Source organism: Camelus ferus, chromosome 17, assembly GCF_009834535.1.
Source record: "Camelus ferus isolate YT-003-E chromosome 17, BCGSAC_Cfer_1.0, whole genome shotgun sequence".
Lineage (NCBI taxonomy): Eukaryota > Metazoa > Chordata > Mammalia > Artiodactyla > Camelidae > Camelus > Camelus ferus.
The window spans coordinates 42828901-42851428 of NC_045712.1; the positions used below are offsets into that span (position 1 = coordinate 42828901).

The 22528-nt window shown below is 47.9% G+C and overlaps 1 protein-coding gene across 1 annotated transcript in view; it reads right to left on the reverse strand.

The window, feature by feature from the left end:
* Positions 1-22528, reverse strand: part of ITGA9 (integrin subunit alpha 9) — a 315170-nt gene that overhangs the window by 130072 nt on the left and 162570 nt on the right. The window contains exon 17 of the mRNA XM_032459242.1: positions 12414-12490. Coding sequence (XP_032315133.1) covers positions 12414-12490 — 77 coding nt within the window. The remainder of the gene's footprint in view (positions 1-12413; positions 12491-22528) is intronic.

Below are 22528 nucleotides of genomic sequence, written 5' to 3' on the forward strand. Positions count from 1 at the left end.
GCACCCGCCAGCATCTATCTGGGCATTTGTCTACTTTCAAATACACTTTAAAAGACATCTAAACAGCAACAATCTACATTCATTAATTTCTGTTTTTGTTTTAAATCCATAACTTTAAATAGCTTTAATATTCATATTGTTTATACTGTAAAAAACTGCATAAGCCAGTACTATTGTTAAACAGAGCACGCTATGTGTATGCATGCAGGATTCAACCTTCTCCGACAGTGGGCTACTATCCCATATAGTTTGAGATGTGCTTCAGATCTTGCCAGGCTTTATAAACCCCTTCTAATCACGCAAAACAGACCCACATGGCTATTAATTCCAGACAGAGATCACAGGGCCCCTCTGCAAGGCCTGTCAACTAAAGTTTATAGCAGGTCAGGGAAATGATTCCTGGGACTGAACTTCTGCTTTGAAAACCACTTATATGAAGCCAGAAATACCTCTATCTCCCTCATGTGTAGCCCCCTTACCTGGGCCAGTTTTATGCTCCTAACGTAAGAGAAAAGCATGTATTTACTAAGGTGATCCGAGCTCAAATAGTGGTTTCCCCAGCAACATTCAGATAATTCATGTAAATACGTGTTACTTTAAAGAGAAAAAACCAACATGCCTACGTCCTCACTGACTTTGCTAGCATCAGCGAGGCCCCAGCTCTGGCTCAGGTAATAACCTATTTAGGGACAGAGTCAGTATTTGTTTCAAAGGCCACCCTCTTTCCAACAAGGCTAACGTGAGAAGCCAGGGGGCCCTCCTGGGCCCTGCAGGCAGCCTCGGCTCCATCCTCCCGCCTCATCTGTCTGACTGAAAAAAACCGCTGGTTCCCAGCGAAGGGAGGAATTCAAATCCTCATCAGCCTCGACTTTAGGAGTAGTTTCCGGAATCACTAAATCTGAGGACATCTGGAACAAATCAGGTTCACTCCCTGTAACAACTGGATTAAAGATGAAGAATACTTCGGGGGGCAGAGGAATTCCCCAAATCTGCAGGCTGCCTAGAGGTCTGATGTCACGACGGGGCTGGTGTGCAGGATGTGTGACTCGATGGGCAGCGGGATGGAGCCCCCCAGGCCACACATACGCCGCCTGGTAAACCCGGCGGCCACACACTCAAGATGCTGGAAGGGGCTCTGCGTCTCATGGAAGCTGGAGGCCACATGACTCCAGACAGCCACCGTGGTCCCTCCACAAATAACACTGTTGTGGCCATAATTCTTCCCTGCTTCTAGTACAAGAACCAAATGGGGGATATAAATGGTCACAGACAATAAAGCGTATTGAAATGACAAGCGTCCCGGGATTTGGAACCTTCTTCCTGTGAGGTGAGCTGCCACAGGGGCCCGGGGAAAAGAGCTCTCCCCACCCGGGTCCTCAGAGGTAGAGACAGGAACATACCCACCAGATTTAGCACTTCCGATGGCCACAAATGTGCCCATTTGTCCACGAGGTGGCTGCCAGTTCACCACAAGGCCCAGTTTCTCTGCTTTGGGCCTGAAGTGTTGGTTTTCTTGAGCTCATCGAAGCTCTGAGAGACAGTCACCTGTGTCTTCAACAAACCCCAGACAAGGAATGAAGGTTTACTTCTGAACCAGTTTATTACTGTAGGTACTGGGAGTTACAGAGTCAGGGAAACACTTCCTCCAGTGTTTGGTCAGGCTTCTAAGTTTGGTCCCACATTTAAAAAAAAGAAAAAGGAAAATGTAACATGACCCCAGTCTTATAATGAAGTCACAGTCCTGGATATTATAATCAAAATCATTCGTCTACTCCAATAAGCACAGCAAAACATTTGTTTCTCCGATATGTATCTGATCCCCCTGATTCTGAATGTGTGTAATTTCCCAAATCAGGAAAAACTTCTAAACCAAGGGTTTTTTACTTGTTTTTGTGACACCAGATACTCTTTGGCAGTCTAGGGAAGTGAAGGGATTCTTCTCAAAATGGTTTTAAATGCCTAAAATAAAAAACAGGATTACAAAGAAACCAGCTATACAAAAATACAGATAATTATATTTAAAAATAGGTGGTTTACTAATTTGTGTTCTTTTTAAAATAACATTGAATGAGAAGATTTGGTGGTGGATCAGATAACTACCGTAACTTTGAAGTAGGAGAGAACGTGAATGATATTTTGAAATACCTGCAACATTGTAACTTGGTGTGAACAATACCAGTGATTTCTACGTGAGAAAGTCATGGGTCCTGCTAATATTACTGTGCTCTGTTGTCTGCAGTCCTAATTGAATCCAATGCCAAATTTCAGCTTGAAGTTAGTGAAAATAAAGCTGTGATTGATTCCCTATGTAAGTTCACAGGCCCCATGACTTCTACGCACAGACCACCAAGGAGACATGAACCCAGGTTGGGAACCTCTGTCCTATGGAAGGTGGAGGGAGGGACTGACTCAGTGACGGGAAGGAGAGGCCGGGGGAGGGAGGGAGGGACGGCACACTTAGCCTCCGACACCAGGAGAAAAGAAGGGCATTTCTGAAAGGTGTAAGATAAGAGATTTGGAGCTACTGTTGGCTTCATTCACCTCAATTCTGTTGTCCCAGGTCTAACCATGAGCCAACTTTAGAACCAACAAACCTAGGAAGGTTGGATGGGGAAGTAGTACATAAATGGGAATGTTCTCCGTCTTGGCTCTGGAGGTTAAATTGATGGTGTCCTTCCACACAAAGAACACTTTTTCTTCCAGAAAAAAAAAAAAAAAGAAAACTGAAAAAAAAGTTGTTTTTTTTTTCTGGAAGAAACCCAATTGTTGACTGAAACAATGGCATTCACCTCTTGTTCAATCTTGCTACCACATAAAACATTCTCAAACAGAGCCCAGTGCTCCCAGCAAGGAAGGCTGCTCACTGCACCTGAATATCACGTGTCATTTTTGTGTCCTGAGGACGGTAACTGCTCCCAGTAACCACAGTGAAAGCCATCTCTCACAGGGTGCCCCTTCTTCTTTTATCCCTATTTCTGGATGGTCCTCTTTAAAAGCCAAGCCCTGGGGAAGAAGCAACCAGAAGTAATCCTAAAAGACACAAAGCCCCACTCACCCCCTCAAAAGTGATTCCCACCCATCACTCCGTAAGCCTGGTTTCTAAAACTCCCAACCCCCTCCAATTCCAAGAGGGCAGATAAAAAGCCCAGCAGCAACTGTCCCCCTCCTCCCCATATGTGATGAATACACTGGATTTGTTTTCCTTTTGAAACTCACAATTCTGTAAAAGGACCAGACTGCCTGGCCAGGAGGTCTAAGAACGAACAGACAAGCTGTGAGTTGTGAGTTCTCTAGCATCTCAGGTGGGGTTCCCTGAGCAGCAAGGATTTGGGAGGCTTGGTGGGGGGAGCGGAATTCCACAGGAAGCAGGATGGAGCCAGGAAGGGTCTGAGCAAGGCAGGAGTCTTGGGTAGAGTCTAGTGTTGGCCTGAGTTGCAGGGGGCTTTGGAACACAAAACACAGTATAGAATTACCCACTCTTGAGGCTAGAGGCTGGCCTTTTGTACCCCAAATCAGTCAGTCATTGGCTGAGGGCTGCTCAGGGTGGGTGTCACCTCCCGGGCCAGGAGACTCCCAGGAGGCAAGGGCCAGTCTCCAGACCAGAGGAAGGGCAGCTGTGAGCCCTTGGCAGCCAACACTTAACAGCAGCTGTGACACTGAAAGGGATCTGGGTGTGGCATCAACAGTGTCCACCCAGCCTTTTTGGATCCAGATCACCTGGAATGGAGTCAGGGAGGAAGGCTCATAAAATCTAGAAGGTCTTTACTTAGGACCTTCCCTCTCGGAGCAACTGCAACGGGCTCTGATTCAAGGGCAGTTCATATTCTACCCAAGCCTGGCTCCTTGGCCCTGGGGGAGCCCAGGGACCACCCCTCCTCAGCCACAGTGGTCTTTGGTTGATTTTTTTTTTTTTCCATCTTGGGAGAGAAGCAGGGCCACTTTCTGATTCTCCTGAGGTTGTATCAGGCAGCTCAGAACAAAGTTGGGAGAGATGCAAACAAGAGGGTGTGTGTAAGAAAACTATGTGCGGGGGGTGGGGGGGTGGATTTACTGCAGCAAACAAAACAACTGCGCAGAATTTGGCTTGTCTCACACTAAGTCTGCTCCTGGATGGGTGAGTCTAGTGTTCGTGGCAGGGGACCAGCAACACAGTCCCACAGAATAAACTGCAAAGATCTTAGCAAAGAAACAATGGCACGTGGCTCCCTGTTAGCTCCTGATTTGAGAGAAGTGAGGGATCTAGTTGCCACATTCTTTCGATAAGTCCTCCCAGGTTGAAGGTTCAGCAAGAGGATAAATGACTGCCACATCATTGTGGCCCTGCTGGAAAGGTGCTTAGACATAAAACCTCCAATGGTCGGCTCTGCTTGGAAGCCAAGAAAAGTATTACCAAATAATATTTTATTAGGGACACCTGTGAGGGAGAGCCAGTCTTCCCGGGTGGCTGGGGAGGGAGCTCTGAGCATGGTCCCAGCCTCTTTCTATGGTTGCCATGGTTACCCCTTGGCTCTATCTCCAAGGTCTTCTCTGGATTCCCCAATCTCTCACCATCCAGATAGAAAACCTCAGTCAGTGTCTGCTCATCATGGAGAGGGCTGTCCCTGAAATCCAATATTCCTTGGGATAGATCTCTGCTGCTCATGTGTGGTAGAGCCTCCCACTGAGGCTGGTTGGCCATTTAGGAAACTGCAGATTAGATCTTCCCTGAGATAGGAAGGTATTTCCCACTGTTGCTTCCACCCACTTAGCAGCACATCACAGTGGGAGCTAGAGACAGGCCAGGCTCCTCAAGCTGCCACAGCTATCTAAAGACAGAGGCCATGGGTCTAATGGCGAGAACACTGGACTTGGCCTCAGGAACCTCCTCCTGGCAGGTTTTTTTCCAGCCACTGCTATTGAACTTTCTTTCTGACCTCAGATAAGTGACTCAAATCCTCGCCTATCAGCTCCTCGTTCTGCACCTGAAATGCTATGCTCTCCGTGAGAGCCGCCAATCACAAAGAACCTGCGGGCTGGGCTTGTTCCCACCCTGCCTGAGTTACTCTGGAGGACAGTGGAGTCACCGTCTGTGCTCATCCTGGCACTGGGCTGGAGCCAGGGCTGCAAAGAAGCACAGCTGCGTGGCCCAGCTCCACCCAGGTCCCTCCCAGGACGATGGAGGGGGCGGAGGTCGGGTCCCCTCTGCCCGGGATGTGCTGTGGACTCCTCCCTCGCCTGCCTTTGCTGCTGTCCTCAGGAAAACAGGAACAAAGCTCCCAGTACTCCCGTGTACTCGGCTCACGGGGTTTTTGCTACAGCCAAATGCCCTTCAGCGCGTGTGCAATCTGTGGTTCCGCTCAGAAGAGAAGGGGAAAAGGATCAAGATGCAGATAAACGCGAGAGGAAGTAGTTACAGTGATGGAGAATGTTAGGGGTTTGGCGAAATGTGGAAAGAAAGCATTAACAGGAAGTTATTGGGAAGAAGGCTCGGTGTCAGTAAGTGGTATAAAAACTCCTGCTGGATATTCCAGGTGGAGCTTATCAGCTGAGACTCTCTGAGAAAGCATGTGCAGCAGTCATCGTCCATGCCGCCACCGGCTCCCGTGACCCAGACTGTTTCGACTTCCAGCTGCCCGTGTCTGAATCTCCGCAGCTCAGGGCCTTTCTGCAGAACCAGACTCGGCTGCTGTCCCAGGCTGGAGGGGCCCACCCGACAGTCCCTGCCCTCCCAACCCCAGAGGAGACCGCCACCAACGACTCTCCATGGTTGGTGTACAAACTCCCCAGCCCCTTCACCCCTCAGATGCAGTAGTGTGAGCCGAGCGTTTCCCTGCACGACGAAGCTCCCTGAATTCCCTGTGGAGGCTGCATATGATGGGCTGACTGGCGGTCTCTCTCCATTCACATCCTTTGTCTTATGGCCTCACAGCTCCTCCCATCAGGGAGGGAGCAGAGTTATCTCCCCGTCCTGAGAGTCTGGTTGGCCCTACGACTCTGCTTTGGCCAAAAGAACGTGGCAAAAGTGACAAAAGACCACCTACGGCCTTCTTTAGGGAACCCCTGTCGGAGCAAGGGAGAGAGGAGACGGAGGACAAGGAAACCTTCGATTCTCATCCAAAATGCTCTATTCCTCAGAGCATGTCCCCTTTCTTTCAAGAATATACCATTGAAAAAAATCATTCCTGTTTCCAGAGATTCCAGAAGCAACAACTACAGAAGCCAGCTGCTCCCAATCAATAAACTTCTTTAGCACTTCCCCGCCTCCCCAGATCTGGGGCAGACAGCGAAGGGGGAAAAAAAGAATGAATCACAAGGCTAATATTCAGGCAACAGCAAAAGTTTCCCCAGGTTTCTGATCCACTCCCACTCACCTTCTTTCATAAAGTAACAATAACAACAATAATAAAATAACAGTAATAGTGATGATGTCACTGCTGACCTGCCAGCCACAAGCTCATGGTCAAATCTGAGGCCCTCCAAGGAGAGAAAAACCCAGCCTACGTGGATGAAGACTTCCATGACTTCATGCTTAGACTCATTTTGACCCCACAGGACAGGCAGCTGTTGTCTCCAAAGAGAAAAGCTGTTGAACAGCGTCTCACACGTCAGACAGCCCCGGGGGAACGTGACCAGGGACGGATGAAAGCCATCTTTGAGGGTGGATTTTGTCACCCAGCCACCTCCTTCCTGAATTGGGACTTTTCACACAAAGGAGGACTTCCCCCCAGCTCCCCAGCCTTGGTACTCCTGGTCCAGGGTCAGCTGATTAGCAGACAGTGTGCAGAGGAGAAGAGGATGCAGAACTGGACATTCCCAGCTTTACTCCCACCTCTACCAACCATGAGGCCTTGAGCAAGTAACCTGCCTCCCTGTGCCCCTGCACCCTCCCCACTACAAAGATTGTAATAATATTTACTTCTCAGTGTCATGGACATGATCAAATGAAATAAGAATGCTAGCTCTCATCTGCTGAGTGCTCACTATAGGCCAAGCTTTTGGAAACACTTAAATATTTTTTAATTCATTAAATGCTCAAAACAACTTTATAAGGTGTTGCTATTATGTCTCCCATTTTACAGATGAGGAAACAGAGGCACAGGGATGCAAAGCAACTTGCCCATCGTTGTGCAGCTGGTAAGACACTACAGCGTGTTTATGGATACCGAGGGCTCTATAGGATACTTGGTACATGGTCGGTCCTCAATAAACAGGGGTCTTCTCCCCTTCATGAAAGAAGACAACTCTATTTCTACCCGATGCTGTGCAGTTGATAATTCTGGCCGCTTTGCCACTTTTGAGCAGGAGAAAAATTTGTTTCAAACTCTAAACAGCTCTGGGCACAGCAACCCTCCTCTTGAAGGCTGGCCTTTCATGGAAGGTGCGACCCATCTCCCAGCCGAGGGTTTTGGGAAATGCAGTTGGCCCCACCCCCACTGCGGTACCAGCATGACTTAGGCTACAATCATAGGACCACTATATGTGGCCACTAGATGGTTCTTCCAACTTCATAAAAATGCTTACTGTGCCTTTTCACCTCCCTTAAGAGTTCTTTCATTATTGGAGTTGGCTAGCCAGAAGGCACTGAATTTCCACTGGTCTCCTACGGGAGGCATCAAAAAAATTTTTTTAAATCCAACTGCCATAGTGTGTATTTCTTTTTCTTTATCTTCATCACATGTGCTATATTCTTAGGGACTCTGAGTATTCAGACAGATGAAACAAAACATAGTTGCATCATTTGACAAATGGCATTTTCAGTTCTGTTTAAAGAAACTATCTAAAGACCTTCCTCCCTATTCCTGGACATTTTGGAAATGGTGTGTTTTGGAACTAGGCTCAAGACCATGAAAGACTGTGGACTTTTAATTGAAGACTTGATTGTTTTAAGAGACAACAGACCTGCCAGAACTCATGCTCTCTGGAGAGAAAAATAAAAACATCCATGAGCCCCAGTCAGAGACAGAATTTCCTGGCCTGATCCCTGGCCACTCGGGGTGACCCAATCACTCCCAGATGTCTTCCCCTCTGTCTTCTCAAGACAATGGCTCCTCGGTCCGGTGGGCACTTGGCTGCTCCCCACCAAAGCGCCTTGTACTGCACTGTCAACCCAGTCATTGGACGGATTTTTCTCTGTTTTCCCTTTGCTTCAACTTTTCAGTACAGTGGATCACAGCTAACAGGAGAGCTAGGCTCTAAAGATAGCATGAAAGGCAAAAATTGTGTCCAAACTGCCCTTTTGAAGCCCTTGGGGAGGTACCATGGCAGAGGTCAACACAACATCTCTCGTAAGTTCAGCCTTGCCCAGGATGCGCCTGCACTGGGACCGAGGGCGGCTGCTCCACGAACCTGAGCCGGTGGTGTAGTAACTGAGGTGATGGAGAGAGTGGCTGACTCAAAATTCAAGTCATACTTTCACTCAGCAGAATAGAGAACCCAATGACCCAATGATCCACAGCATCTCAATCTCTCTCTCTCTCCCCTCCCCTCCCTCCAGCGTGCCTACCTGCACTCTTACTAGGTTAAATGCATGCATGCTATGATTCTGCTACACCACCACTGGCTTCAGGATGAAACCTAAACTCACAGGTGTGTTCCAATCCAGTCTCCTCCTCTCTCTCCCCATCTCTTGCCTCATCTCACTGTGTTCTCTTGACCTGTGTCCAGTATTTCTGCCTTAAACATCTTTGTCACAAGCATTTTTGCAGCATACTTTTTGACCACATAATGAATTGGCCATAAGGCAATTTTGCCATAAAAGGTAAAGGAACTGGTGGACTCATATTACATACATCATAGCTCTCATAACGGTCTATACAGTGACAAGTAGACATGGTGATCTTAAAGCAGTGGATGATGGATGATAACAACCCTATATATTGACTTGATAGAAAATACGGTGACAAAACTCACCAGAAGTATGAAATAAGAGAAGGCAAAGCCAGACTGCATACTGTACTAGAAAATGGTAACGTATCAGCTTACAAAACCTTTGGTGATTTGAAGGTGCAGAGTTGAGCCCACATTTCCCATAGAATTTTGGAACGTCTATCAACGAACATGTGACAACATGCCAGGAACACACAATAGTGCAGATGCTTTCACAACACAGAGCTCAGTTACAAACGTGCATCTTAGTATTTGGAACTGGGTATCTCTCCCAAAGGAGGAAGAAATTTTACCAAAAAAGAAAAAGTGCAATGCTGAATGGGGAAAAGAATCCCATTTTAAATCCATTCAAGTATTTTGTATTTCACAATAAAGTCTTTTAAACTTCGTTATCCCTTTGTCATGTTTCATTATATCCTGTTTAATGACACTCCTTTATTTATTATTTTACTTTCACAACAAAATTGCCTTACAGCCAGTTAGTTACACAGCGAAGAGGTTTGCAGCAAAAATGCTTGTGGCAAAGACGTTTACTGCAGAGAAACTCACAGCAAAAAGACCTCCTGACAGCCTCCTTCCCTCCAGATGCCTGCAGATCTGTGTGGGAATCCCGCCCTCCACCCCTCCCTGCCTCTGCTCACACTCTCCCTCTGTCCTGAATGCCTGGATCCTCCTCATTCCCCTCAGTTCCTCCTCTTGGAAGCTGCTCCAGGGCCCTGTGATCCTCTACCTACCTCTCCTCTAGCACCGACCAGGCACTGACATCACCCAGCTGTCCCCTCCCCGCCACACTAGGGACGCCGGGAGAGCAGGACCCACACACTGTTCATGTCTGCAGCCTAGTGCCCAGTTCTTCCTTGACTTGAGCAATGAAGGGATGCACATCCCGTCCTAGGCAATATTGAATCATGAAAGTTACACAATAACCAAAGCAGCTCACTTCTGGTTCAAGCCACCAAGCCTTTGTCAAACCAAATTCAGACCTTGGCTTCCATGAGCAGTCTGCTGACTGTGCCTTCTCTCCCTGTGTCCCTGGCTCTGCACAGAGATCTGGGGAAATTTCAAAGTAACTGAAACCTTCAGCTTGGTTTTGTATCTCTACTTATCTGATTATCAGTTTATGTTTCTCTGATGGCTCCCTTGGGGATGACTTTGGGCCCAAGAGTATCATGGAGGTTTGTTTAATGGGGCATCCAGCCAAAAGTCTATTTTGAGACACCAAGGGGCCTCCTGGAAAACAACACATCCTAGGGAGAGGAGCTTTGGTCCACAGATATTGCTTTGGAGATTCAGAAAATCTCCTCCCCCAGTCTCTAGGTCTCATGTCTGAGCTCTAGGAAGATGAACTTGCAAGAAAGGTTGAAACAGCACCCAATCTACAAGGCACTAGGAAAGAGACAGAGCTACCCTCTTACTTACATTGTAGAATAGACTGCATTATGGTTCCAATTTTCTACCCCTCCCTCTATTTGTTTCCTCTGCTGCAGGACTCTCCAGTCCCTTGACTTTGCACTTGGTCATGTGACTTGCTATGACCAAGAGAATAAGGCTGAAGTAAGAATGCAGCAGGGCTGAGCCAAGGCCTTAAGGGTCATTGCAGGTCTCTGCTTGCCTTAATGCACCATGGCCATGCCATGAGAAGTAGTCGACCAGGCCAGCCCACTGGTTCCAGCAGAATAATGAAAGACACATGAAGCAGAGTTGAACTGGGTCACCCAAGTCTAGCTGAGATCCATCTACCCCCTGTTGAGCCCCAGATTCATACGTAAGTCAGCCCAGATCCAGCTGAACCTAGCCTACACCAGCCAACCCTCAGCTGGTCTCCAGATCTAGGAGAATAAATGACTGCTCTTTGAAGCCACTGAGTTTTGAGTGGTTTGTTACGCAGCATTTTTCTGTGGTTATAGCTAACTGATACATACAAGACACTGGTCCCTGGCCACCACACTAGCTGTTCTCCTATTATTGATCACTGGGCCCAGAAAGAAGACCTGGTTCTCATTAACAACCTTGAGAAGCCCGGGTGGGGCAGTGGAGGCAGCTTTAGGCACAAGGAACCTTACTGACCAGGGGCCTTGGGTTTTACATCTTAACACATGAAGAACACAATGCAACAGAGATGGCTTTGACCGTCGACCAATATGCAGCGAAAACATCAGGACTTTCCTAACCCAATATTTAACCTTAGAGCAAACGAGTATTTTTCCACCACATGAAGTTTTCTATGATCCAAAATAAATTTCCAACATTTACAGTCTGCCTCAAGATAAAACAAATCTAAGTATTTCTGCTTCATGTTACATTTCCCCTAAAACACTTTTTGGAAGATCTTTCTAAAACTAAAAGTCATGATCTGATATCTTACGAACCTTCTTAAGAATTGGTTTCTCTAATAATCCCAGGAGGTCTTTCTCATTCATGTTAAAAAAGTCCAATATCCACTCATCAGTTAGAAAGAATTTTCCAAGCTTGGCAAAACGTGTTTCTTTAATCTACCACACCTGTCCTAAGTAAAAGTAATGCCAATTAATATTTAAGAGGTTTGGGGGTGTGTGTGTTGGGGTGTGTATGTGTTGGGAGCGGGTGGTGGTTTACATCACCTTTCCCCCAAGAAGCACAAACAAAAGAAAAAGAATCTTAGCATTACTTTTTGATGAATAATGGATTATTTATCATGAGAAGTAGAAGTGTCCCGGTATAGTCCCTGGTTCATGATGGGATATTTCTTTCATTTTACCCAAACTTAAATCTCACAGTTAAGGGACACAGTTTGGCATCTCAGAGAACAAGTAACACGGATGATGGTTTTTGAGAAATGGCAGTAAGTGATATGGAGGCTAAAAGAATCTTTCAGAAGGAATTGCCTCAAAAGGATCCCATTCTCTGAAATGTGCTAAGTGACTCCGGACCAGCACCTTCATCATAAAAGAAGTCTACAATAAAAGGTTAGCGAGAGGAAACAGAGGCCTCTGTGTGGTTCCCCTCCAGCTGGGGGTTCACGTTCTGTGGGAGAAAGAGCTGCTTCAGTACAGAGGCTATCTGCCCTCTGGATCGGGACAGTATCCCCTCTCCTCCCCCTCCCACCCCAGAACCATCACTTGTTGTTAAAGCAGATGCCACTGCCACTCTCTCTGCCGTGAGAAAAAAATAAAAAGGTCCTTTATATAATAATAAACCGAATCATATGGATTGTCCCAAACAGTTCCATATTGGCAACATCATATGGTTCAACTTCACACAATGAGTACATATAAAATACACATCCCACCCCCATACAAAAACAAATACTCAAGAAAATGAGAAATACAGGCTAAATTATAAGACATGTGTGGTTGCAAACAAAACAGAAACTAAACTATCCCCCCCTAAAGTAATAGCTGTTATTAAAATTATTGTATGATATTCATTTTTTAAAACCACAACTTCTCATTGTAACTTACAACTATATTGAGCCTCTTCGGTGGGGAAATCTGCACATTCAGACTTCGGGTCTGGAGTCAAGACAAACAGCTTCCCAGAAGGATGTGGAGAAAGGGCCCTTGACTTACCTGGAGAGCAACAGGTGACCCTCAAGCTGCAGGTCGGCGGCACAGTCCTCGGAGCGGCAATTCCTCTCGAAAACAGTCTGTGAGGGGGACACAACAGCAGCGTCAGGACAGGGCTTGATGCAAATGAGCAAGTGACAGTCAAATCGCCCAAATCAGAAGACATTCTTCCCACGAGCCCCTCAAGCCCGGGACCTTCATGGAGCCAGCTCCCCGCCTGGCGAGGGGTCCTGAGCCGTTAACAAGGAAAACCCACGTCAGCGGTGGTCCTGACCGCGAAGGACCCCCTTTATCTGATTCATTTCTCGGGCTACTCAAGTGCTTCTCCAAGTCTTTTTTTCAAGAAAGGGACACAGCAGGTGTTCTTTCCATCTGTGAGACTCTCAATGCTTTCAGGAGTGAATCGTAAACCAGTTGAGTCAAGAATTTAGATTACAGTCTTGTCATTGCCCTCTGCTGTCTTAGGGAGGCAGAAAATCTGCATCTTAGATGGGTTCTGCCTGAGCAAGGAGGTCGTGGTGTAATTTTTAGTTCCAAAGGGAAAAGTCAAAGGCAATTAGCCTCTGAAGCGGAGGGTGCCCCACAGACTGAAGGGATCCCTTCTCACATCTTGGAGGGGCAGCCAGTAGTTAATGGGGCTGGCGTGTCCTTTCTCTAATCAGGACTGGGCCTTGACGGCCAAAGCCTCACCCAGGGCCTAAAGCTCGCTGGGCCAAACCCGACATCCTCCCAGAAGGCTCATGGCGTGTGCCTGAGCTGGGTCTACCTGTGGAGGATGCTGGGGAATCAGGAGCAGCTTTTGGGATGAGTTAGAGTTTTCCTCTCTCTATGGTCCTCCCCTCAGTCTGTTCTCAGCCTCTCTGATGTTTCTGACCTATGGCCAGCAGGCTCCCTGCGTCCACATTGACAGACACTCTTCACTCTCGTTAGGTGCCTTTGATCACTTGGGTAAGATTTTGGAGAGAAGAGCTGTTTGCCTTTTTTTTTTTAAGTTGTAATTTATTCACTATTCAACTTCTCTGTCGTCACCACTCATGGTCTGGATCCCTCCCGCCCCCGGACTGAACACAGTTCCAGGTGATTCGTTCCCCTCCCACAGGGTGAGGCCAGGCGGCTTCTCAGAACGTCAACGTGGACTCCAGCAAACGTGCTGGCCAAAGAACAGTCTAGACCCAACCAGACAGGATAGTTCTGCCTATGGAAATTCATATTCCTGTGTCACATTTCCAAAAGAATAGCGTGTCCCAGCCAACATTCCCTGCCTTGAGCGTGGGGGAAAAACTCATGAAAGTCTTGGGCAAAAAGAGGACACTCCCATGTTCTTTTGGCCACTACTGGGGGCAAGGAGAGAGCCAAATTTCCAAGAGATTTCAGTATACGGCATGTGTGCTTTATTTGCCTTCTCAGTCATGGAGAAGACAGGAGGAGGCGGATGTGAGGTCTGCGCAAACATCTCAGGTGAGAGAAGGCTTTCTGAGGTTAGGAAGGAGGTGAAAACAACAAAGGTGGCTCTACCATCAAGCTAAGGAACCTTTAAGGATGAAGGGCCCTTTCTGAGCCACCAGGATCTTGCACCTAACTTTCTATTCGTAATACCACTTTCTTTTTCTCCAATAGAAGCTCTCCTCCCAAATCATGTAAGCTGCAGGCCCCGCTGAACCTAGCTCTGCCCCTGGTGACAGGCTCCTCCTCAGAAGTGTCTCTCTCATTTCACAGGCAAGAGAGACAGTTTGACTCCCCGCCTTTGGAGGTGGGGTGGGGAGCAGGGGGCAGCTGACATGGAAGAAGTGACCTACATCCATCCCGGGGCACGCAATCCAGCAAGATCTGGTCCTTGCCCTCCTCAGCTCCGTCTCTCTCGTGCCAGCTGCCCCTCAGACAGCCCTGGCCACTTCCTACCCCAGGGCCCCCCAACAAGCTGATCCTGAATTCCTCCACTTACTTCACCCGGTACGTGTCCTCTCATCCTTCAACAAGCAAATTAAAACCACATCCCTGAGCCCCTGACAAGTCTGGGCTTCCACCGTCAGCTCTTGTAGTTCGTGCATTTTTCCTTCTACTGCTCATTGTGATCGTCACTAACTCACTGTATCATGATGTATTTCCTGTTTGTCTCCCCTGCTAAAATTATGCTGTATGAGGACGGGGACCATACTGGTCTTGTTCACCCCTGTGCCTGCCCTCAGAGCTCGGCGTGCGGAAGCCGCCCACTCCACACTGGAGGACCACACGTGCTCTGAGAGATGGGCTAACACTGAAATGGGGAACTCAGTGATGGATGCCCCAGTGTGGGCCAATGCAAAATACACTGCTCACCAACACCAAAGCTGCAGTCTGCAACCAAAGCACCTGTCCCTCAGCTCCAGGCAAGTGCAGAGCCTCCCCAGGGGGAACCAGGGGATTTGTAAAAGCTTTGTCCTTGGTCTGACTTTCCTTATACTCTGCGCTCTATTTCCTGATCCTCAAACTAGCTTCTCTAGCTGTTAAGTCTTCCAGTGCTGCTGAATTTCCATCCAGCCAAAGGCAAGGACTGAATCTCTCTCTCTCTCTCTCACACACACACACCCCTACACAAACACACATTAGGAGAATGCTTACACTGACCAGCTAAAATTAGGAATAAACTATCGAGAAAAAGTAAAGCACAAACTTAGAAGTTAGTCCAGAACTCAATTTCTACACTGATAAAATGAAAAGAACCACATCAGTGACACTCCTGTTAATCCAGGGGTGGGAGTCTGTGGCTCTTCCACTGTTTTTGTTTTAGGCACCCGTGTCACTGTTTACACCAGCAAATGTGAGTGACAACTACAGTGTGTAAGAAGGAGCGCCATGAGGGTTGTCTAGTTGATGCTGAAGAAAGAAGACCATGGAGACAGAGTCAGAGTGAATTTCTCTCTGTGCAGACAACTGTACTTTCTGAAAACCAACGCACAGCATCTCCTATTGCACTCTTCACAACGTGACCTTCCTCCCGCAGACAGGAGGGGGGTGGAGTCGATGCTCCACCCCTTGATTCTGGGTGGATCTGTGCTGCAGAGGAAGCAGAGCTGTGCAATTTCGAAGACTTGTCAGAAAAAGTCATAGAGCTTCCCCTGAGTTCTCCTGGGACATTTGCTCCTGGAACGTCACTACTCTGCTGCACAGAGGCCTGAGCATCCCCGGAGGGGCTCATGTGGAGAGAAACCCACAGGCAGCATCCACCCCAGGCCGCATGAGGGAGCCATCGTGGCCCAATGAGCTGCCCTGGCTGACACTCATTGGGCGGAGGTGAGCTGTCTCTCTGGCAAACTTCAAATTCATGAACAAAATGAAGGATTGCTGTTATTTTAGGCCACGCAGTCTTGGTGTAGTTTGTGACACAGCCACAGATTTAGCGGGATGCTCCTGAACCCAAGGGCCTCCCCTAACTTGGGCAGTGGTGTGAACGGGAGAGGGCGTGCATTCCGAGCCCAGGGAAAGCCTTGGCTTAGGCAAGTCCCTCCCCAGGTGGGAATGAAGTTGTCTCCCAGGTAAAACATCAAGATCCCAGAGAAGTCAAGAGATCTGAGTGGCAAGACGGAGACTAAAGTTGAAATTCACAGTTCCTGTACTTGGGACCTGGACTCACCTCTCTGGGCAAATGACCGTTTTTGTTTCCTGAGGAACTGAAAAACATCTCTCAGACAGTTCACAGAAGGCTGTGCTTTTCTCACAAAGCCATGGCCACCAAGGCCAGGGCAGCCTTGGGTACGTGTGATTCAGGGCTGGCAGCTCTGTGGCTGCCCTGACCAAGGCTGACTTCAGAAAGGCAGTTGTCCAGCTGCTCAGGCCTCAGGGGTGCCCATTTCTCCCACCCAGATCTGCTCTGGAAAGAATCTTCCCTCCTGATCTAGCAGGAGGTAGGATCCCTCGTCTAGTCCAGCTGCCATGTTCAGAGAAGTGACAGTTTCTTGGACTTGGTGATACTAGCTTTAAAAATATATGTAATCATTGACATAGGTTAGACACTGTTTATGGGGTTGCTACGGCAACCCAGTCCCATGCGGAGGCCTGAGAAAACAGAACAATTGGATTGGGTGGGAATAAATGCTTCTCAAATCCCACCCCAAGGCTATTTTCAAGCTAAAATGAGCAAGACGTTTCCTGACAGGCGATCTGACTTTGCAGAAGGTCTCTGCTGGAGAGCAGGAGGGCCATTTCTGAGCTGTTATTTCTCCCACAGTCCCACACAAGTTCCCAGAGGTCCCAGCCATATGTAATTCATGTCTGCAACCCCCAGCACCTAGCATAGTATTAAACGTGTATATGTGGAAATGCTATGACCTGAGGGTAAGAGGTTTCTCCTTCCCAATTCTTTCTTAATGCTTTTTCCAGAGTTCAACATTGTCCTTAATGTGGCCCCTTAAAAGAGCTCAGGGTGGTCCCAGGAATTTCAGCTCTATTGAGTCCTTCACTCAAAGGAAGGAGGGGAAGTCTCATAGCTTGGTATTTAAAATCAGGTTATACAGACAGACTTGTTTTTTAAAGAACAGCAGGTCCACAAGAATAAATGAAAGACAAATACTCTGGAAAAGTAAAGCCGAGAAATCCCTTTGATCTCAGGGACTGTATACATTGTCCTTTCAGATTCTGAAATCACGGGAGGAGAAACAGTCCTGTTGGTCTCCCTCTAAACAAAAACATGATACCAATTTGGCTTCCTGCCTCAATGGAAAGATTGGAAGTCATGAGTTCTTGTGCCTTTGGGCATCCTTTGGTTTACCCATGGCCCTGCAGTTTAGAGAACAGTCCCCTCTGCCTTTTAAAGACAGCATTTCAATAATCTAGTTCAACCTCCGTGAAGAACGGAGTGGGAGGCTGAGCTGCTCAGAAAGGCGCTGGACCACCTGGGTCTGCACCTGGCCTCTGGACCCTCCCTGTCCCCTCTCCAGGTCTGCCTGGGACTGGGTGGCCTTTTCTAGGCCACATTTTGTGTCCCTTTGACAACCTCTGACTTTTAATATCAACCTAAAGTCTCCTCTAGGGAATCTCCTTGCTCTCCAGAACCAGAATTTCCTTCCCTTGATTTTTACACTGGAATCTTTTGTGTTCTATGTTCCACTCATTAAAAAAAAAAAAAAAAAAAAAAGGCTGCTGGTCATTAGTCACAAGATCCAGAAAACAGAAACAAATTCAAATAAAGGAGCTGGTGCTATCAGAGAAAGGAAGACTCTGTCAGTTGAGCTTCTAAGTCAGAGGTAGTCAGGCAACTGAGAGTGAGAAAGATGGCCCCAAACTGGAGAGGATGCCAGCGAGACCTCTCCTCACTTGTCTGCAAGAACATCACCTGACTGGGCCTCAGGTGTAACTTCCAGTAGCAAGTGCCTGGCCTTTGATTTCGTGAATCATCTCAGAAGATAACAAGGGTGCATATTTCTTCCCTAGCTAGAGGCTGTCCACTGGACACGTGCCCTCGCTCACACATCCACGTGCTGGTGGAGGAGGTTTTCAATACCTCAGGACAATAAAGGATAACCCAACAGGCTGAAGACTAGGGGGAAACCCCTATTTTCTTCTAAAAGGTAGAACATACTCTTCCCAGAAATTGCAAAGATAATGGTTGTAGTTCAGTTGGCTAATATTTTGTTGAAGACTTTTGCATCTATGTTCATCACAGATATTGGCCTATAATTTTAGTTTTCTTTCCTTCCTTCCTTCCTCCCTTCCTTTCTTCCTTCTTTCTTTTTCTTTTTGTCTTGTCCTTGTCTGATTTGAGTATTAGGGTAACGCTGGCCTGGTAAAATGAGTTAGGAAGTGTTCCCTTCTCTTCGATTTTTTGGAAGAGTTTGATAAGGATAGGTATTAAATCTTTTTTGAATATAAAAAAGAAAAAAAATTACTCAATAAAAGAACCCCACGCTGAAAAAAAAACTTGCAAAGATAAAGTATAACACTGAAGAAGAAAGTGTCAAAATCCAACAGGTGACTAGGAGTCCAGTCCAGGCTTTGACAGGCAGGTGCATCCTCTCCTTTGTTCTCTGGGTTAACCTGGTGGGGGGGAGCCTGAGACACAGACGCAGCCAGACTTCTGTGGTCAGTAGTGATGAAGTATGTACTTGTTTCCCTCTTGAAACTAGATGGTTTCACACGTTTCACCGCAATGCCCTTTCTGAAAAGATTAGCCGGAAGCGGGTGCCAAACAGCTGATGCCTATAAAAGTAGGACTGATCTGGCTGAAACAGGGATAGGGGTGAACACCTCTTCCTCTCACTGTCCCCCACTCCTCCGCTAGGCCAAACTGTTCCCGTCAATCCGCGTGTGCGCTCTGGAACCCCCCAGGTCGGATGGTCTCTGAGACTTGTCTGGCTCTGATGTCTGGAGTTATTCTGCTCTCTTTCCTTCCATCCTGCCAACCTCTCAGCTTTTCCCAACCTTCTGCAGAGACTTTATATATGATAATGAAAATAAACTGTAGGGCTGTAAATAACGGCATTTTAAGCCAGCTGGGCACCTTAGCCTGGAAAGCATGACCTAATGTCCAGGCTGAACAAATAGTGAGTCTGCCTGGGCATCGAGCTGGAATCCCACACCCCCAGGCATCGAGGGTCTGGGGTGGGAGGACCAGATGGTGATGGTTTCCAGCACAATGGAGGTTCAAAGTCTATGGCTTCAAAGTAGTGAAAAATTAAAATAAGAGTAAAATAGTTCACTTTTCACCTGCGAGATGACAAAAGTGAGTATTCTCAACATAGCCAGTGCCTCTTCTCTTCCATCTTGTTCTTTGACCCTTAAATCACACACGCTGCTCTCCTGCCTGGCAGGAAATCTTAGAGTTCATGGAGCGCATTTCTTTTAATTATACAGCTTCGCTGAATCTGTCAGTGAATAAATTCGGATATGACATCCAATCTCTGCAGGAGGACCCGGCCTTGTGTTCTTTGAGAAGGGCTCTTTTCACTGAGCATCCTCTTTGGGCCAGGAACTGCACTAGGCCCTAGGGATCAACAGCTAACAAGATAAAATAGATCCCTGCCCTCACTAGGCTTCCATTCTAGTGAGGGAGACAGAAAAGCAATTAGAAAAAAAACAGTAATAATTGTGCTAGATGTCATGAAGGAATCAAATAGTCAGCCAAGCCAGGGAATACAGGGTAGGTGAGGGATGGCTCTCTGAGTGATACTTAGACTGAGACCTAAAGAATGAAGAACTAGCTGTGAGGAAAGCATAGCAAGGCCACTATAGAAGAGGTATCAGCACGTGCAAAGGGCCCGAGACAGGAAAGGGCTTGATAAGTCTAAGGTTGACTGGAGTGCAGTGTGGGTAGCATCAAATGATACTGGAGAGGCTGAGGCCCATTGTGCAGAGTCTTATGGGCCTTAGGAAGAGTCTGGATTTTCTTCTCAGGGCAGAGGGAAGCTATTTCTGGGGAAGTGTTATGCAGAGAAGTGATCTGGTCCAGGTAAGAAATGCTGGTGGCCTGAACTAGAGTGGCGGCAGCAGAGATGGAGCAAAGAGGAGGGATCCATGTACCATTTGAGCCTAGGGTGGTACAGCTGGTTCCTGAGTTCTGTCTTCCCTGTCTGGGACAAAGGGGCATCTCTGGGCCTGCCAATCCTAAAGATCATGAGAGGCCCATCTGTGGAACCAGCCAGAACCCTGAGATACCATTGCCTCCTGCCCTGGGAAGCTACCCACACAGCAGGCGAGACTGGACACACCCTCAGCAGAAAGGAACCAGCTTCACTGGAGCATCTGCTTCCTCCAGAGCCCTGGTCAGAGTCACTCCCACTGGTTACCTCATTCTTTCCTCATGACAATCCACGAAGCCACCTTGTTACCTCCACTCACCAGGGAGGAGACAGAGCCTTCTAGATACTGGCTGACTTGCCCTTCCCAGGAAGAAAAGAGCAAAATCTAATGCTGACTTATCAGTTCAGTGCTTCTCACATATTATTTCATGTAACCCCCCCAACCACCCGGATGGAGACAGAGGCAATGGCACCTTGCGTGACAGGTGAGACATGGGACGCTCAGCAGGTAGGTGACGTGCCCTGTGTCACTGGGTGAGTACCTTTTGTTCTGGCCTGGGACCTCATCTTCTCACTCCCAAGCCCACTCCTGCAGAGAAGCCAGGGGAAGACAGAAGGCCAGGGGTTCTCTGAGGTGTGGGGTGTACACGTTTGTTGCTGCAGCCGAAACAGACCACACATTTTGCAGCTTAAAATATGACAACTTCATTATCTCACAGTTTTGTAGGTTGGACGTCCAGGTGGACTCAGCTGGCTTCTCTGCTCTGGATTTCACAAAGCCAGAATCCAGATCTTATTGGATCTGGGCCCTTATCTGGAGGCTCTGGGAAAGAATCTTCTTCTGGGCTTATTCAGGTTGTTGGCAGAATTCATTTCCCTGTGGCTGTGGGACTGAGGTCCCCGTTTCCTTGTTGACACTTGCCCCCTCTCTCGGCCCCTTAAGTTTGTCTGCATTCCTTGTCAAGTGTTACCTGTAACTTCAAAGCCAGCAACGGTAGGTCAGGTCCCTCCAAGGCTTCAAATCTCTCTACTCTTTCCTGACCTCCTATTCCACCTCGTTTCTCCTACCTCCAGCTGGACAAATACTGGGCTTGCCTGCCGCAGTCCCCTTTCCCTGTAACGCGTTGTCTTCACAGGTTCCAGGAATTAGGGTGTAGGCATCTTTGGGGGCCGTTCTGTCTACCACGGTGGGTGACCAGGAAGTCCAGCCCTAGCCAGGTCTCTGGGGCTTCCTGAAGATGTGTGAGAGCAGTTATAATTTCCAGAGCTTTACTCTGTGTACAGGGTTTGAGGACAGGGTCTCTGTCTTAGCCATTGGTACGCTCATCTGACAGGGAAACACCAGAGCCCTTCGGGGATCAGTCCAATGACAGCATTACTTTCCTTCCTGCACACGGGCCAGCCAGGGCTTTCCAGATTGTTTCGTTTTGTTTCATACTCTTTCAGCAGCAGACACCAACTAGAAACTGATGACTCAACTCTCCAGGTGAATCAGATGGACCCTCTAATAACTCACTTGCAAGATCTTTCTGGGATTCCTGTGAGAACTGCTAACTGGCTCCCCCAGCCCAGGCAGATCATCTCCTTGAGGCATGGCTCTGGTCTCCTGCACTCAAGAAGATGTGATGGTCTCCTGTCCCATCCAAGTCCCAGTTCAACTCCCTGGCCAGTGAACAAGTGGCCTTAGACTGTCTGACTGTACCTTCAGCCCCAGTGGCCCCTCTCCTTCCCCTCTCCAGATGTTAAGCCATGTAGAAGATTGTTAGCATCTATCAGTCCCCCTTCCCTACTGGTCTGTCAAGAGCCCTCCGGCCCAAGAGTCCAATCCTACCTCTTCCATAAGGCTCTGGCGAAAGACCCCTTCTCCACAGAGAATCCCCTCCTCTCAGCTGGAAAAAGTCTCTGGAATGAAATTCACACACACGCATCTGAATCTCCCCTTCTGCTCTGTATGAGTTAGTCTTGCACTGTCTGTAAGTTCACTGAAGGCAGAAATGTTTCATTGATCTTTTTTATCCAGGTCTTACCTGTAGTAGACACTCAACTGACTGAACTGCCCTTGGATTTATATCCCTTTTAAATACTCTTCTGGTTAATGGATAAAACACTTTCTTTGTTCTTGTTGCTTTTGTATCAAATATCCTCCGAGGAGAGAGAGGCACGTCTCTGATTTCCTTAAAGTTTAAAGATGAAATGTATGCTTATCAGGCTCTAGGTCCTATGGAGGTTTGCAGGGTTAGGGCTCTGATGTCCCCGGGTGCCCAGAATCCTGATCGGTCCTCAGCATTGGTGGCAGCCCCACTATTCACTCAGACAGCCTCGCATCTAGCTCGGAGCCCACTGTCTCCCAAGGCTATTCTTCATCTAGCAGAGGGAAGGCTGGGCCTCCTGCCTGCCTCACTCACTCCCATTCTCTGCCAAAAGCCTGGGATCCATCACTAAGTGTGTACTTAACATGCTCCAGCCACTGTCTCCACGTTACACGCACTGTCTGTGCAGCTCTTCCACCTGCACTAGACCATCAACAGGGCGGACCCTGACTCTAAAAGATCGCCATAATTTAGCCCGCCCTGTTGCACAATCCTATGCACCAGCATGGGCTCGGTGCCTTTTAGTTGGCGAGAGGAA